Source organism: Desmodus rotundus, chromosome 9 (genome assembly GCF_022682495.2).
Source record: "Desmodus rotundus isolate HL8 chromosome 9, HLdesRot8A.1, whole genome shotgun sequence".
In the NCBI taxonomy this organism is placed as follows: domain Eukaryota; kingdom Metazoa; phylum Chordata; class Mammalia; order Chiroptera; family Phyllostomidae; genus Desmodus; species Desmodus rotundus.
The window spans coordinates 41542750-41559805 of NC_071395.1; the positions used below are offsets into that span (position 1 = coordinate 41542750).

The following is a 17056-nucleotide window of genomic DNA, read 5'->3' on the forward strand; positions in this document are numbered from 1 at the left end:
AGTGACTCTTCCCAGAGGAAAAGAATCACAGCTGGTCCCACTGTTAGTCTCTCAGAGATAAGAAATTGACAAGACAGAGACCCCTTCCTTTGTGACCCTGCCCCTGAGGAGTCCCCTGATTAGGGAATCCAAGAGGCATTGATTAATTTGTCTAACAAGTTTCAGAGGGGAATCTGCCCCCAGGGCCATATAACCTGTAACGTATCAATTTATAGTCAATCACCAAGGCTCTCCTGTGCCAGACCTAAGACATGCATGCCTTCTCCAGCAGATACAGCCAGGCCCTGTCCCACATGCCAGGCTCAATATCCTTATTATGGAGGACGGACCTTCCTTTTACATCACCCACCTTCCATGAAAGAACAAGATTCACACTGTCAACCCTGAGGAGCCCAGTAAGTGTTGAAGGAAATAAGAAAAAGGGGTGGTAGAGTGAATAGGGTATTGACTATGTTAAGCACAGGGCAGGGAAAACCCTGTGCTGTCTATGGAGAATGAGCTCTAGAGGTCACTTGCTTGGGAGGGTGAATGGCTAGACTCCTTGTTTGAAGTTGCCATTGCGTGATGAGCTTTTCCTTCAGTGATATGTTATTTGATTAGATAGGTGATGGAAATTATGCGAACGTGGAGGCAGAAGCTAAACCTGCAGTCCCTTTTGACACCATCACACTTCCCACAATAATGCTGTGTAGGGGTACAGTCACCAGTCTTTGGTGTGCAGATGGCTGCCCCCAGGTGCTGATAGAGCTTTAGGTCCTTACAGTGAAGTCTTTTTTTTTTTAGCATTCATGACAGTTTATTGATACTAATACAAGAGTCAAGAATGTTACAGAGCAGACCGCAGGGGGTGACCATATACTATTACTAAAAGCACCCCCTCTTTTTCTCTGGTTGTCCCCCAACCTACCAGGTTCACTTTGCCTGCCAGCAGAGGAAAGAAAACTCTCAAAGCCAGAGATTGGTGAAAAGGAAAGGAATTATTCATTTAAAAGTTATGTAACAGGGTGCAGGCAAGAGGGGGGTTCCAAAATGGGGATTTGTAATGGTGTCCAGAACTCAAGGTGTCCAGGAAATATTAGAAAAATATATACACGATGGCCTCACCCCCACAAGTTTGAGCTTGGGGGATGGGACACAGGGAGCAGGGCCATTCAGAGCTGTTTTGTATTAGCAGTAGCTTTGCAGCTAACCTCTAGCATGGTCATTTAACATATCTATAACATTTAACTGGTTTCATGGATATGTTAAAGAGCTGTGGCTATGCTTTGAGCCAGGGGGATGGAAGTGACTTCCACCCAAGATGTAACTGGGAGGCAACTCCCCCTGGTTACAGGGCCTGCATGAGAGCTTGGAGATGATTGGCTCCACGCCATGGGGCCACACCTGCCCAGACTTACTATGGTAGCCCAGTAGAGCTGGAAGACTACGGGAATGCAGGCAGGTGTAACAGATTGTAGGAGGAGCTGGCAATGGGGCTGCAGAGGAAGACTGTTGCTGGGATTTAAACCCAGGCGCAGCAGCCATGCCCAGGGGAGAGAACCACGTGGCTTTGACTAGAATCAGGACCAAACGGCTTTGGGGTGCTCCCTTTTGCCACGTGGCTTAGGCAGCAGTTGAGACTTTGCCTGGAAGAATAGGGGAGAAAGGACTCTTGCTGGTGGGCCACAAGAAGGTGCCACATGGCTCTGGATTAACTGGAGATCGTGGCAGTGACCCAGCTGATGGTGCCGGGAGCCTGGATCACGGACTTCTACTTCTTTTCCTGAGATACGGTACCCCGGACTGGGCAGAGGGAGAAGGAAGGACTGTGTGAGTCTGTTGGTATTCTAAACAACTTTAGTATTTTAATGAAGACATTATGTCATTACTCTAAATCTGTATAAATTTTGAATAAATAATTCCTTTCCTTTTCACAAATCTTTGGCATTGAGAGACGTCATTTTTCTGGTGGCAGGCAAGGTAAACCTAGTGAGGGGAAGGAACCACCAGAGAACAAAGGGGCGTCCTTTTGATAATGGTATATCGTTCACGCCCCCCCGCCCACCCAGGGTCTGTTCTGTAACAGTTATACAGACTTAGAGTGATGACTTATTGTCTTCATGAAAGTACTAAAGTTCTTTAGAATACCCACAAATGTACAGTCCTTCCTTCTCCCCTTTTCCCAGTCCAGGGTACCATATCTCAGGAAAAGAAGTAAAAGTCCGGGGTTAAGGCACCATCCACTCTGTCGCCGCAGCAATCTCCAGTTAATCCAGAGCCATGTGGCACCTTCTCCTGGCCCACCAGCAAGAATCCTTTCTCCCCTTTTCTTCCAGGTAAAGTCTCTCCTGCTACCTAAGTCACGTGGCAAAAGGGAGCACGCCAAAGTTGTATGGTCCTCTCCTCGCATGGCTGCTGCGCCTGGGTTCAAATCCCAGCAACAGTCTTCCTCTGCAGCCCCATTGCCAGCTCCTCCTACAATCTGTTACACCTGCCTGCATTCCCGTAGTCTTCCAGCTCTACTGGGCTACCATAGTAAGTCTGGGCAGGTGTGGCCCCATGGCGTGGAGCCAATCATCTCCAAGCTCTCATGCAGGCCCTGTAACCAGGGGGAGTTGCCTCCCAGTTACATCTTGGGTGGAAGTCACTTCCATCCCCCTGGCTCAAAGCATAGCCACAGCTCTTTAACATATCCATGAAACCAGTTAAATGTTATAGATATGTTAAATGACCATGCTAGAGGTTAGCTGCAAAGCTACTGCTAATACAAAACAGCTCTGAATGGCCCTGCTCCCTGTGTCCCATCCCCCAAGCTCAAACTTGTGGGGGTGAGGCCATCGTGTATATATTTTTCTAATATTTCCTGGACACCTTGAGTTCTGGACCCCCTTACAAATCCCCATTTGGGATCCCCCCTCTTGGCTGCACCCTGTTACAAGAAGGCAGTGCAATAAAAGATCAATGAACAAAAATTAAAAAATTCCTATTCCATAACAAACATCAATTAGAGCATATAATAGAAAACAAAAACCATTTATGATCATAAAAACTGCAGAATGCCTAAGGAAAAAACATAACATTATATAAACAAAATATATATAAAGAAAATGGTAAGACTTCACTGACATGCATGAAAGATTTAAAAATCACAACGACAGTGAAGTCTCGATCTTCCTCCTCTCCCTTGTTACCTGGCCCAAGAGCTCCAGAGCCTCCATCTTCACTCAGCCTAGACAGATCTTTCTTAATTCTTCTTTGCCAGCCTCTTTTACTTGGGAACATCCCCTGTTCCCAGAAAGGGTCTGCCCTTCCCCTCCTTCTGCACCCTTATCAACAGTTCTCATTAGGGACCTTCAAGAAAGAAGTGTCTGAGTTCTCTGGTATCTAGGGCCACAGTGTATAAAGACTTGGATGGGGGGGCGGTGAGAGAGGGAAAGTGAAGGATGTACAAGAGTCCAACATATAACACCTTATTGACATCTTACCCTTCAGTTCTGGGAATTCTGGGAGACACTAGAACTGGCATGTCCCTTTCTCATAGTTCACCTTGAGTCCACTTGGGTGTCTAGTCTCATCCTGGAGCAGGAACATGAAATCATTAGCAAGAACAGAACTATTTATTCATCTATTTTGACATTTGTTCCTCTTATTTAAAATAAGTGACTCGGTTCTTCAACCTTAATGTTATAAAATTTCACCGCCCCGTTTCCTTTGCCCCCAGTTTTGTTTGCTTTAAATCCATCTTTACTCCAGACACCAGGGAGAATGTGATACAAATCATGCCCCTCCTTTGGTTGCACTTCCTCCACAGCCTCAAACTTTCTCCATTATTCATTTCAAGTTCCCAGGGATGTGGTCACCTCTTCGTCCTAATTCTCCACTGTCCCTGTGCCCCACAGTGTGCTTCAGCTAATGGCTAAAAGCTCTGACCCATGCTGCGTCTTAAGCGTGGTCTTTCCCCAGCCCTATTCTCTGCCAAGAGAGCCCATATTCAACAGTCCACCTGTTAACTTCTGCCCAGGGATGTCTTCCTCCAGGGATTCTTCTCTGACTCCATCACTCCAGGCTGCATTTGGGACTTCTCTCAGAGTCCCACTCTCCAGACAGCCCTTATCCCACCATTTAAGTCACTGTATTACAATGGCCTGTTTGTGCATCCATCTCTGGAAGGTGGGCTCCCTGAGGTTGACAACCATACCCAATAGGTGGCACCTAGCCTGTCCCTAATGAGTCCTTCTTGCCAAGTGCCTTTCAGGAGATCTTTGGTGTCTGAAAAATGGCCTAGTCAACACTCTACTTCCCAGTATGGTTCAACAAACTGCCCACCTCCATGAAACACCAGACAGAGAACAGGACGTATTTATTTGGTGCATGAGTAAAGTGGAAAGTACAACTGACGCAGGGCTGTATCCTCCCCTTTTGATTCCTAACCTCTGGTCCTAATGTAAAGGGTTTCTGATATGTGGGAAACTCTTTCTAAAGATGACCATTATTATTCATTTCATGACTCTTTAAACCATAGTTCAGCTACTTTTGCATCTGCAGTTTGGACTTTATAGAAAAAAATCATTGTGGTGGATGTGAATTCCAACAACCTCAGGATAAACCCTGCAGCAGCCAGACTCCTGGCTTTGTTCATCAGAACAAGTTGAATTCTCATTAGCCTCTCTCCCTCATTTCCAGTATTTCTTCATTGAATATTTTTCACTGCCTCAGTCTTTTTATGTGGCACAAGGAAGCAATATTTGACAATCCTAGAAATGAATCCATCTTGTACTTTATCAAACACACTTACTACTTAAAATTGGAAGGTTTGCATGGCCTCTACATTTCTTCCTCAGAGGTAGCAATATGCAGCTGAGGAGATGGTCCAGCTTCAGAGACCGACCACTTCTTTAACAATTCCTCCCCGCAGCAAAGTCATGAAAAGAATTTTAATACTGTCCTCCAAGGTGCTCATGGAAAACACTATGTCCTCCCTTAAAGTCCTCCATGGGTTCCTGACTGTGATAAAACAAATACAAACTATTTTTACCATAGGTTAATCTAATGAATACAAACAGGGTTAAGTTCCTACAGCATCTCACCAACTTAGAACAGAATGATATTGAATTTTAAAAAGTTGACAACGTGAATAAAACAATGTTAACCACATTGAATGAAATAATGTTAGTTGAGGACATGCTGTGCTTGTAAGAAGAAATTCCGAACTCTTTGGTGTATTATGACTCCACATGACCCCCAGGCTTATTTCTTACCACTTCTTAAATTTATCCTCAATTCTGATAATTTTGAAATGTTTTTCTTTGCCCAGATGGGCCATACTCTCTTATATCTCTGCTACTCTCAGGACCTTCTCCCTCCCCTTAAGCCTCTCCCTACTTTCTTCACTTGAGGACCTGCTGTTCTTGTAAGAAGAGAGAAATTGCACCAGGATGTTGCATATCAGCCCAAAAAGATGAGCGTCAAACATGAGGTGATGCTTAAAGTAGCACTGGGAAGGTGGAGGGAGGGGGCATTGGTCCACAACCTGCCTACCTCTGGATATCTCCTTGCCAGGTTCTGCAGGTCCTGGAACCAGAGGGAAACAATTGGTGTCTTCACTCACTTTCCCCCTATTTTCCTCTCCTGCAAAATGGATCTTCACATGTTTGGGGCGAGAACACAAAGGAGACTGTGTCTGCTCATACAGGGATGAGAGTGTTTGGCAGTTTCACATGCAAGAAAAAGGACTGAAAACGTGAATTTTGAGGGGCTTCCAGGAGAGGAATTCAAAGATAATGAATGGCCTCATTTGTAATCTGAGAAAAGTACCTGTGTGACAATTACTGTTGTGAAATTATTCATACACATGTCATTTCGCTGTTTAGTCTCAGTCATCTTCTGTTTGTGCCTCTGGATAATTAAAGCAGAAAGTCAGGGGTGTGTATGCAGGTATTTCAGACAATGGCTTTGGAGAAGCTGTTGCTGATGCTGCTCTGGATGAAGATCCCAGGTGAGCTGCAAGAACAAGAGAAAATAGGCTGAATTGTTTGGACCTGATAGGGGTCAACACTGGGAATGCGTGTTGCCCAGGTCTGAGAAGAGGACATGGCTATTTAGTGAGCAGCAACTTTATGTTCCTTTTCTGTCTCACTTTCTCTCTTTTCTTCATCAACATCCTCTTTCCATATGCTGTCCTCTTTCAGGGTAAGAAGTCATAAAGATTTTATAGTAGTGGATAACCAGGGACTATATGGTGAGCTACGGGAAAGGAAATAGTTGTTTGTAAGCTCTTCCATTTATTAATTCTGCCACCCAACCAATACAAAGAGTGCCCTTTGTGCTAAGAACTCAGCTAGTACTGAGAACTGAGGTGGTTGGGAATTACCTAAGCAGGTGAGAGCCTCTGCCATGTATGTAGTGACAGGTAGGACTGAGGAGAAGGAAGTAGGGAGAGGTTTAAGTGAAGGGAGAAGGTCCTGACAAGTAGCAGAGACAGAAGAGAGTATGGCCCACCTGGGCAAAGAAAAGCTTTTCAAAATGATCAGAATTGAGGATAAATTTGAGAAGTCGTAAGAAATATGGCTGGGAGATTACAGTGGAGCCATGTTATACATGGAGTTAGGATGAGTTCAGCAGGCAACACAAAGGAAATTCAAAGAACTTAGGCAGGAGAGTGATATTATCCAATTTCCATTTTGGAAATCTCAGTCAGACTGTTGTGTGGAGGAACCAAACATGAAACTGGACACGAGGAAGGAATCCCTGCAATAGACTGGGAAGAAATGAAATTGTTTCCTCTTTTCCAATGCAGTTGATGCTGTGAACACAAAGCACACTCCAGGGAATATCCAGAATCTCAGGCGTCTCCCACATACTCTCCTATTCTGCTTAGTAAACATCCAAGCTAGAGAGAAAGCCATACTTATTAGAAGTCAAGAGAATTTAGAATGTGTCATGACAATTTCCTTAGAATATCTCTCAAATGATATGAAACCACAAGAAATTGTTACCAACTGTCCATCCCCCAAAGGGTCAGAATAAAGATCCATTGCTAAACATAGTGAGTATGATATGGCCATTTTTGTCACTCCAGAGACACTGGGAGCTTTGGGACTTTTTCAACTGAGATAGAATTGACATATAACATTTAATTAGTTTCAGGCACATAACTTGATTTGATTTGTATATACATTGCAAAATGATCATCTGAATAAGTCTAGTTAACATCTTTCACCATACATACTTAAGAAATTTTTTCTTGTGATGAACTTTTAAGATCTAATTTCTTAGTAATGTTCAAATATGGAGCACAGTGTTAATTATAATTACCATGCAATATATTACATCCCCATGACTTATTTATTTTATAACTGGAAGTATGTACCTTTTGATCCTCTGCCCTCCCCTCCCACATTGGTTTCTGTACCTAAGAAGACTGACAGTGATGACAACCAACGTTGTTCTGCTGTGCAATCAGGGGCCTTACAGAACAGCAAGTGTAGAAAAACACTGATAATAGAGCAAAGGAGAACACTGAAATCACTGTATGGTTTCATGTTATTCCTTGTCCCAGGTTGTAAGACTCATTCCTCTGTGTCTGCTTATAGGACCCATAGGCCCTGAGGTGAAGAGTCAGAGGTAGGTGGGCTGAGAATGAGTCCCCACAAGTGCCCAGCCCCAATCTAAGCATCACTGAACTGTGAGTGCAAATCCGACTCTTACCCCTTCGAGCTCAAATGTGAATCCTGATGCAACTTCTCTCTTCCCCCAGTATTTAATGAACATCACAGATGGCGTGACTCCAAATTCTGTTCGTGACGTTTCAAGTAGTATCGTAGGGTACTGAAACGGTTTGAGCCTTGATATCCCCTTTTCCTTGGACATTTTGGCCAATTGCTTAACTTCACAGATGAAGGCCCTGTTTCTACAAGATGTTTCTGGTTCCTGGTACATTAAGCCTTACATTACAGAATGTCATTTATTAGTTGGTGAAAATATTTTTTCTTCCTTTTTTTTCTTGAGAAGTAAACCTACCTTCTACTCATCCTCCAGTTCTCTGGTCAGATATGTGAGATACTCTCTCAAATTTTCTCACCTCTGACACATGGTTGTCTTACCCTTCTCTGAGTCCCAGGCAAGGCAGGTAAACCAGATCAAGCTGCAGAGCTTCACCAGACCTCATGCTCCACATTTGTGGTAGAGCAAGTACAAACCATTTTATCTCTGAGGTCCAAGGTTGCTCTGAACTGTTCAGAGAGAATTCTAAGAGAGAGGTAAAGAAGGTGGGTGGGTGTCCCAGAGTATAATGACAACGGTTTGTCAATAACTAACTAACTATAGAATTGGGAATTCTATATTCTATAACAAATAACAGAATATACAGTCCCCAAATTTTGTAGTTAAGGCTTTAATGCCTAGTTATTTGCTTCAATAAATAAAAACAGTAGGAATAATCCAGAGTTGGTCCAGTGTCTATTTCATGCTATTTTCCTTCCTCCTTCATCTACATGAGGTGTCAGCAACATGGAAACAGGAAATCAAACAAGGGATTCAGATTTTTTACTTCTGGGATTTTCCCAAGACTCAGAGAATCAACCCATCCTATTTGGACTGTTCCTGTCCATGTACCTGATCACTGTGCTCGGGAACCTGCTCATCATCCTGGCTGTCAGCTCAGACTCCCACCTCCACACACCCATGTACTTCTTCCTCTGCAATCTTTCCTTTGTTGACATCTGTTTCACCTCCACCACCATCCCAAAGATGCTGCTGAACATTCAGACACAGAGCAAAGCCATTTCCTACAATGGATGCCTCATTCAAGTGTATTTTTTTGTAGTTTTTATCGGAATGGACAACTTCCTCCTGACTGTGATGGCCTATGACCGGTATGTGGCCATCTGCCACCCCCTGCACTATATGGTCTTCATGAACTCTCGCCTGTGTGGCCTTCTGGTTCTCTTGTGTTGGTTCATCATATTCTGGGACTCCCTGGTTCATATTCTACTGATGAGGAGGCTGACTTTCTGTGCAGGTACTGAAATTCCACATTTCTTCTGTGAACTGGCTCAGATTCTCAAGGTAGCCTGCTCAGACACCTTCATCAATAATGTCTTCATGTATGTGATTGCTGCCCTACTGGGTGTGATTCCTGTCACTGGAATTCTCTATTCTTACGTTCAGATCATCTCCTCTTTAATGAGAATGTCCTCTGTAGGGGGAAAATATAAAGCATTTTCCACCTGTGGGTCTCACCTCACTGCAGTCTCCTTGTTCTGTGGGACAGGGATGGGGGTCTATTTCAGTTCTGCTGGGACCCATTCTTCCCTGCAAAACTCAGTGGCCTCAGTGATGTACACTGTGGTCACCCCCATGCTGAACCCCTTCATCTACAGCCTGAGAAACAAGGATGTGAAGGGGGCCCTTGGAAGGCTCCTCAATCGAGCAGCACCTTGTCTGTGATGGATCACTGGCCCCAGAACTAAGTGTACATTGTGGGCCCCAAAGGTTAATGTTGCAATTTTAACTATCCTGGTTCTTTTTCTCTCCTATAAGACACTATTGATTTCTTCTATCCAAAGCACAGATCATTTCTCTTTTCTTTGTTTTTATATTAGTACTAGGTGGTTCTTCTCAACAACTCCCTGAGAAACTTCTTTTTGATTTTTCTTCCCTACATGCTGTCCACAATGCTCCTTGTTTGGCCAGCATCCTGCAGCTATTCTTAAGATTTGTAACTTTAAATTTAAAACACTTATGAGATCAACTGCTGACTTTGTTTCCCAGAAAGTTGTCCTCATACCTCACTGATCTTAACCTTAATTAGCTTGTGTGTGTGTTTTCTTTCCCAGAAGAAATTTTCACTCCAGAAGAAATGGAGTGAAAATCATACAGTACTAAGAACAAAGTACTTACGTTATCAGGACTCTACATGATTCTTCACATGAATGTCTTAATTCCATGTTAAAAACATTTCTTTGAGGTATTGTGTCTCATTTACTTCACTTTTCAAAAGAAAAGACTGAGATTCAGGTGGACTACAACGTGGCCAAGTGACTTTGCTATTGTACCTTTCACAACAACAGTAATGTGATTTCAACTTCAAAGGAGGAATCTAGGTTTGAAAGGTGTTTTCTTCAGATGACATAGAAAGCACTGCCTGGGAACATTGATATGTGTCACTCCTTGTGATAGTTTCTTCCATCCATCACCCTTCCTCTCCTATTTTCTTTGACCTTTGTTTTCCATTATTGCAATTTTGAGATATGCCCTCTAATAACCAAAAACATTTAATAATGAATACAATAAAATAAGAACTGTTTTCTCCCATGTCTTAATTATTTGGAACTCTGTGGGAATGGATCAGGAATAATAGTTACACATTTGTGGAACATGTTTAGAACTTAATTCACTTTGAGGGAAGAATGTTGCTAGAAGTGAGTCTGCAAGGAAGCATGGAGTAGTCCATGGTTCCTCCCACATTCCTCCCACATTCCCTGGGATCCTTTCATCACCTCCACTGCATGGCTACCAAGATCCAACACCAGCTAGAACTACTTTGCCTGACATGTGGCAGCAGAAGCAAAGAGAAATATGTCTTACACCTTTTGAAGGAGAGGTGTGGGGTATACCATATCTTTCATCCTTTATCTGGGATATTGCTGAGGTTTACATTTCGTACCATTTACTGGAATTTCCCAACAGGATGAAACTCTTGTTCATTCTCAGTGGTACCTCACATGGTGCAAGCTTTATTCGATATATTTTCTTTTGTGCATCCACTTCTCTCTCCCGTCCATGTTCCTTGCTCCTTCCAATGGTGTTTGCACATTAACCCTTGGCTCGGCAGCCACTTCTGCAGGAACAAAAAACAATACAGTGGTAGTGATGTGATGTATTAAGACTTTAAAATGAAAGGAATTAGGGACTTTGGAAAAAAACAGAAAGTGATTATGGGCCTGTAAAATTACTCAAAAACCATAATTTGTTAGTTAGGAAGGACTTATTTGATGAGGCTTCATTTCACCTTGATTTCATTTAGTTTAATCCAATGTGTTTCCATTGCTTACTCTAAACATTGAGGAGGGAACCAGAGAGATGCAGATGTTTGCAATGCAGAGTGATGAGCATTACAATGTTGGTGTGTATTAGATCCTGTTAAAACAAAAGTAAAAGTTTCTTAACTCACCTTCCATAATTCCAGTAATAACTTTAAAGTTTTTTAAAGAATCTTTTAAAAAATACTTTGTTTATTTATTTTTAGACAGAGTGGAAGGAAGGGAGAGAGGGAGAGAAATGTCAATGTGTGGTTGTTTCTCATCACCCCCCATCAGGGACCTGACCCAGAACCCAGGCATGTGCCCTGACTGGGAATCTATCCAGTGACTTTTTGGTTCACAGGCCCATGTTCAATTCACTGAGCCACACCAGCCAGGGAAAAACTTTAAAATTTTTAACTTTTTCACATTTTCATTGAGGTGTAATTTACATACATGAAATTCACCCCTTAATGTAGCAAGTCCAATATTCTTAGTAAGCTTATAGGTTTATGTGATCATTAACAAAATACAGTTTTAGAATATATTTATCCCTCAAATACTCAAATAAATACTTTTTGCCCACTTGTGGTTAATAACCATTCCCATCTCAGTGCTAGGAAACCACTAATCACTTTCTGTCTTTATAAATTGTGTTTTCTAGATATTTTTATATAAATTGAATCATAAAATATGTGACTTTTTGTTTCTGGCTTCTTCTACTTAATGCATGTTTTTTAAGGTCATTCATGTGAGAGTATGTATCTATATTGTCTTTTTTGAATTAAAATATGGGATTCTATTGTATGTTCATTCCACATTTTGCTTATCCATTCACAGTGGATGAACATTTCGATATTCCAGTGTGGAGATATTATCCATCGTGCTTCTGTGACCATCTGTGCACATGTATTTGTGTTGATGCACATTTTCATTTACCTTGGGTAGATATCTTGGGGTGCAATTACTGGGTCATATAGTGAGTTTATATTTAACTTTTTCAGAAACTGCCAAAATGTTTTCCCAAGTGACTGCACCAATTTACATTCCCATGATAAATTAATGAAAGTTCCAGATTTACACATCTTCACTAGTACTTAGTATACATGGGAAACTTCTCATAGGAGAATATGCTTGAGTATTAAACACAAAATGAGTAGAAATTTAACTGGAGAGTATGTCAATCAGGAGGCATTTGAGAGTATGACAATAAGGAAGATACATGGAACTATGCCTGAGTTACTAGAAATAAGTTGTTACATAGATGGAGGTCAGACCATTGGGGTCATTAGGGTTTTTTCATTTGTCTGTACAACAAAAGATATTGGTACTTCTATTCCAGCCTTAAGGACTTCTCCATGCAACACCTGTCTTGGCTAGAGGCTGGTATTTCAGATTCCTTCTGTCTGAGCCTTAGAAGACCCAGGGTCTTCCTGCAACTTCATTTTTTAAAGATTTTATTTATTTATTTTTACAGAGGGAGGAAAGGAGGGAAAAACAGAGGGAGAGTAACATCAATCAGTTGCCTCTCACCCGAGCCCAAACTGGGAACCAAACTCAAAACCCAGGTATGTGCCATGACTAGAATTTGAACCCATGGCCTTTAAATTTATAGTTGGTATACAATCCCCTGAGTCACACCGCTCAGGGCCTTAACTTCATTTTTATCTGCATTGAACTTTCTTTGAATCTTCTCAGTCATGGTAGATCAGTGGTTCCATCCAGGAGTGATTTTGCTTTTTAAGAACATAGAGAGCACATTTGGCCTTAAGACCACCTACAGTAGCAGAAGTTATAGATTGTCCCACTGACCTTTCTCTTCTTAGTAGACCCTATTCCCACTCTCCCCTGCAAAAGACCAACAGAAATTGTCAAAGAGGTTCTCCCAAAACTCATACAAAAAGTCGATCCAAGTAAAGGTAAAATAATCACATATATATAAGTGGGAACACATTCAACTAAAAAGCTTCTCAGAGCAAAGAAAGCAACTGACAAAATGAAAAGGCAAACTACTGAATAGGAAAAATATTTGCAAATCTGATGAGGGGTTGAATCCAAAATGTATTTAAAAACTCACACAACTGAATAGCAAAATCCAAAAAAAAAAATCTAATTTAGAAATAAGCAGGGGATCTGAATAGACATTTTTCCAGAGAAGACATACAGTTGGCCAGCAAGTACATAGAAAGGTGACTGAACCAAGATGGCGGCACAGTAGGTGGAAGGTACAGTCCCCTCCTCCCAGGGCCAAACTGAATTTTCAACTAAAATGTAAGACAATCAACCTTAGAAACTAACTGAACACTAGCTGAGCAGAAGTCATATAACCGAGGATTTCCAGAAAAAGCAACCTCAGAACTGGAAGGAAGGGCAGAGTTGCAAAAGAGTCTAGCCCTGCTCCCACAGCAGCAGCTTAGATGCCAAAGGGATATCTCAATGACAAAGGTTGCCCCTGAGAAGTGTGGGTTCTCAATGCCAAGCAGAGCTCCCCAGCCAAAAGCACCAGAGTCGGGAAGAGTTGCCCACATAACATCTGGCTGTGAATATTAGCGGGGATTCTGTCCACCAGAGAGACAAGAGTCTGCTAGAGACACAGGCGCCCTCTTATAGGGCCAATGCATAATTCCACATATGAGTAAAATTATGTGGTACTTATCCTTCTCTGACAGCCTATTTCAATTAGCATAATACTCTCTAGGACAAAAAAGGAAAATTATAAAACACAAAAAAATTAAAAAGTAAGAGAAACTAAAAAGAAAAAATTTTCTTCAGGTCCATACATGCTGTTGCAAGAGATAAAAGTTTCATTTTCTTTGTTTTTTCTTTCATTTTTTTATAGCCACGTAGGATTTCATTGTGTAAATGCACAACAGCTTTCTTAATCCACTCTTCTAATGACAGGCACTTTGGCTGCTGTCAACTCTTATCTAATGTAAATAATGCTGCAAATGAACACATACAAAGTCTGACCAGAAAGTGTCCACCCATGTAATAGGAAAAATAGAGACATTTATTGAAAAAGATCCAAGATGCAAGAAACATTGTATATGGAAGAATGATGCCTCAGTCCCCTTCAAAGAAGGTGAGTTGGGACCTCAAACAGTTCTCCTGGAATCACTTCCACTGTTCAAAACACTCTGCAAAATCCTTTGAAGGAAGCACCATCAGCTTCCCCATCATATTTTCCTGAATATCATGGATGGTCTGCAATCTCTTCCCTTTCAGAGATGATTTTAGTTTGGGGATAAGCTAGAAGTCACAGAACACCAAATCTGGGCTGTAGGTGAGCTGAGTCACCTGGGTCACTTGATGTTTTGCCCCAAATTGTTGCATGAAACGTGATGAATAAGCAGTCATGTTATTGTGATGAATCTGCCAATGACTAGTAGCCCATAGGTGTGGGCTTCAGAATCATCTGCATAGTTTCCACAGAAGAATGTTCAAGCTTAATGTAAAATTTGATGCAGGTTCATTGCTTTATGTGCCCAGTCATTTTAAATGTGATGGCCACACACTACACATGCTCACTCTGTGGTGTCCATCACCCGCCCTCCCCCGCCCACCACTGACTAGGACAGTGAAGTTGTCCTTGTCAGGCACATGCAGTCCTGCCCACTGTCCTTGGCTGCCAGGTTACATCGATGTCACACAAACCATTCTCATTATATTAACGCTGGCTGGATTTTTTCAGGACAAACCTCATATATTCTTTTGAATTCGTGTTTTGGGATTCTTCAGATACATTTCCAGAAGTGGAATTTTTGGGTCATAAGGCCGTTCTATTTCTAATTTTTTGAGGTAACTCCATACTGCTTTCCACAGTGGCTGCACCAATTTGTATTCCCACCAAAGTTCCAGAGGGCTCTATTGTTTATTGATTCACTGATGAGAGGCATTCTGACAAGTGTGAGGCTATAGCTTGTTGTTTTTAATTTGCATTTCTTTGATGATTAGTGACATTAAGCATTTTTCTTTTTTTAAATATATTTTATTGATTATGCTATTACACTTGTCCCATTCCCCCCCAACCTGTCACTCCACTCCATCCTGCACACCCGCTCCCACCCACATTCCTCCTCTGTAGTTCATGTCCATGGATCATACATATAACTTCTTTGGCTTGTACATTTCCTATACTATTTTTACCCTCCCCCGTGTCTATTTTCTACCTACCATTTCTGCTACTTATTCCCTGTACCCTCCCCCCATTTCTCCCTCCCAATCCCCTGTTGATAACCCTCCATGTGATCTCCATTTCTGTGGTTCTGTTCATGTTCTACTTGTTTAGTTAGTTTGCTTTTGTTTTTTTTTAGGTGTGGTTGTAATAACTGTGAGTTTGCTGTCATTTTTACTGTTCATATTTTTAAATATATTTATTGATTATGCTATTACAGTTGTCCCATTCCCCCCCTCACTCCACTCCATCCTGCCCACCCCCTACCTCCCACATTCCCCCCCTATAGTTCATGTCCATGGGTCATACTTATAAGTTCTTTGGCTTCTACATTTCCTACACTATTCTTACCCTCCCCCTATCATCTATGCTACTTATTCTCTGTACCTTTCCCCCCCTCTCCCCCTCCCACTCCCCTATGTCAACCTTCCATGTGGTCTCCATCTCTATGGTTCTGTTCCTGTTCTAGTTGTTTGCCTAGTTTGCTCTTGTTTTTGTTTTTGGTGTGGTCGTTAATAACTGTGAGTTTGCTGTAATTTTTACTGTTCCTATTTTTTATCTTCTTTTTCTTAGGTAAGTCCCTTTAACATTTCATATAATAAGGGCCTGATGATGGTTAACTTCTTTAACTTGACCTTATCTGAGAAGCACTTTATCTTCCCTTCCATTCTAAATGATAGCTTTGCTGGATACAGTAATCTTGGATGTAAGTCCTTGCCTTTCATGACTTGGAATACTTCTTGCCAGCCCCTTCTTGCCTGGAAGGTCTCTTTCGAGAAATCAGCTGACAGTCCTATGGGAACTCCTTTGTAGGTAACTGTGTCCTTTTCTCTTGCTGCTTCTAAGATACTCTCCTCTTTAATCTTGGGTACTGTAATTATGATGTGCCTTGGTGTGTTCTTCCTTGGGTCCAGCTTCTTTGGGACTCTCTGAGCTTCCTGGACTTCCTGGAAGTCTCTTTTCTTTGCCAGATTGTGGAAGTACTCCTTCATTATGTTTTCAAGTAATTTTTCAATTTTTTGTTCTTCCTCTTCTCCTTCTGGTACCCCTATAATTCAGATGTTGGAATGTTGAAAGATTTCCTGGAGGTTCCTAAGCCTCTGCTCATTTTTTTGAATTCTTATTTCTTCATTCTCTTCTGGTTGGCTGTTTCTTCCTTCTGGTCCACACCATTGATTTGAGTCCCAGTTTCCATTGCAAAACTATTGGTTTCCTGTACATTTTCCTTTGTTTCTCTTAGCATAGCCTTCATTTTTTCATCTAATTTGTGACCAAATTCAACCAATTCTGTAAGCGTCCTAATTACCAGTGTTTTGAACTGTGCATCTGATAGGTTGGCTATCTCTTCATTGCTTAGTTGTATTTTTTCTGGAGCTTTGATCTGTTCTTTCATTTGGGCCATTTTTTCTTTTATTTTTTATCTTGGCGTGCCTGTTAGGTAAAGGGGCAGAGCCTTAGGTGTTCACCAGGGCAGGGTAACGCTCCTCGCTGCAGTGCTGTGATGCTGTATGTGGGGGAGTGCCCTGAGAGGGAGCAATGGCGCTTTCTCCACTCTCTGCCGGTTTTCAGTCACTGCCTCTGCTACCCACAACCAAATTGGGCCCTTCAGGTGCTGCTTCCCAAGTGGGTGGGCTTGTGTACCTTCTAGGACCCTTTGGGTCTCTCCAACCAACTCTCCTGTGAGGCTGAGAGTTTCTCCTGCTGATGCCCCAACCCCCATAGGTGTTCTCAATCAGTGGTTTGAGGCTTTATTTCCCTGTGCTGGAACTCTGGGTTGTGTGGTCTGTCACTCGGTCCACCAGTTACTGCCTCACTGGCCAGCTGTAGCTTTGCCCACCCCATTCCACAATCTGCCACCTTGCTGGGTCCGCCAGCCACTACC

The 17056-nt window shown here is 42.1% G+C and overlaps 1 protein-coding gene across 2 annotated transcripts; it reads left to right on the forward strand.

Annotated features, from left to right (window-relative positions):
• Nucleotides 1–253: 253 nt before the first annotated feature.
• Nucleotides 254–10239, forward strand: LOC123478675 (olfactory receptor 7D4). 2 transcript variants are annotated; one of them, XM_053912121.1, is made up of 3 exons: nucleotides 5429–5455; nucleotides 5539–5974; nucleotides 8477–10239. In XM_053912121.1, exons 2-3 carry the CDS (start codon nucleotides 5908–5910, stop codon nucleotides 9424–9426), a joined length of 1017 nt encoding a protein of 338 aa, XP_053768096.1. In that variant the 5' UTR covers nucleotides 5429–5455; nucleotides 5539–5907; the 3' UTR covers nucleotides 9427–10239. The 2 variants fall into 2 exon arrangements, with proteins under 2 accessions (XP_053768097.1, XP_053768096.1); XM_053912122.1 differs by lacking the exons at nucleotides 5429–5455; nucleotides 5539–5974 and adding an exon at nucleotides 254–395.
• The last annotated feature ends 6817 nt before the right edge of the window (nucleotides 10240–17056 follow it).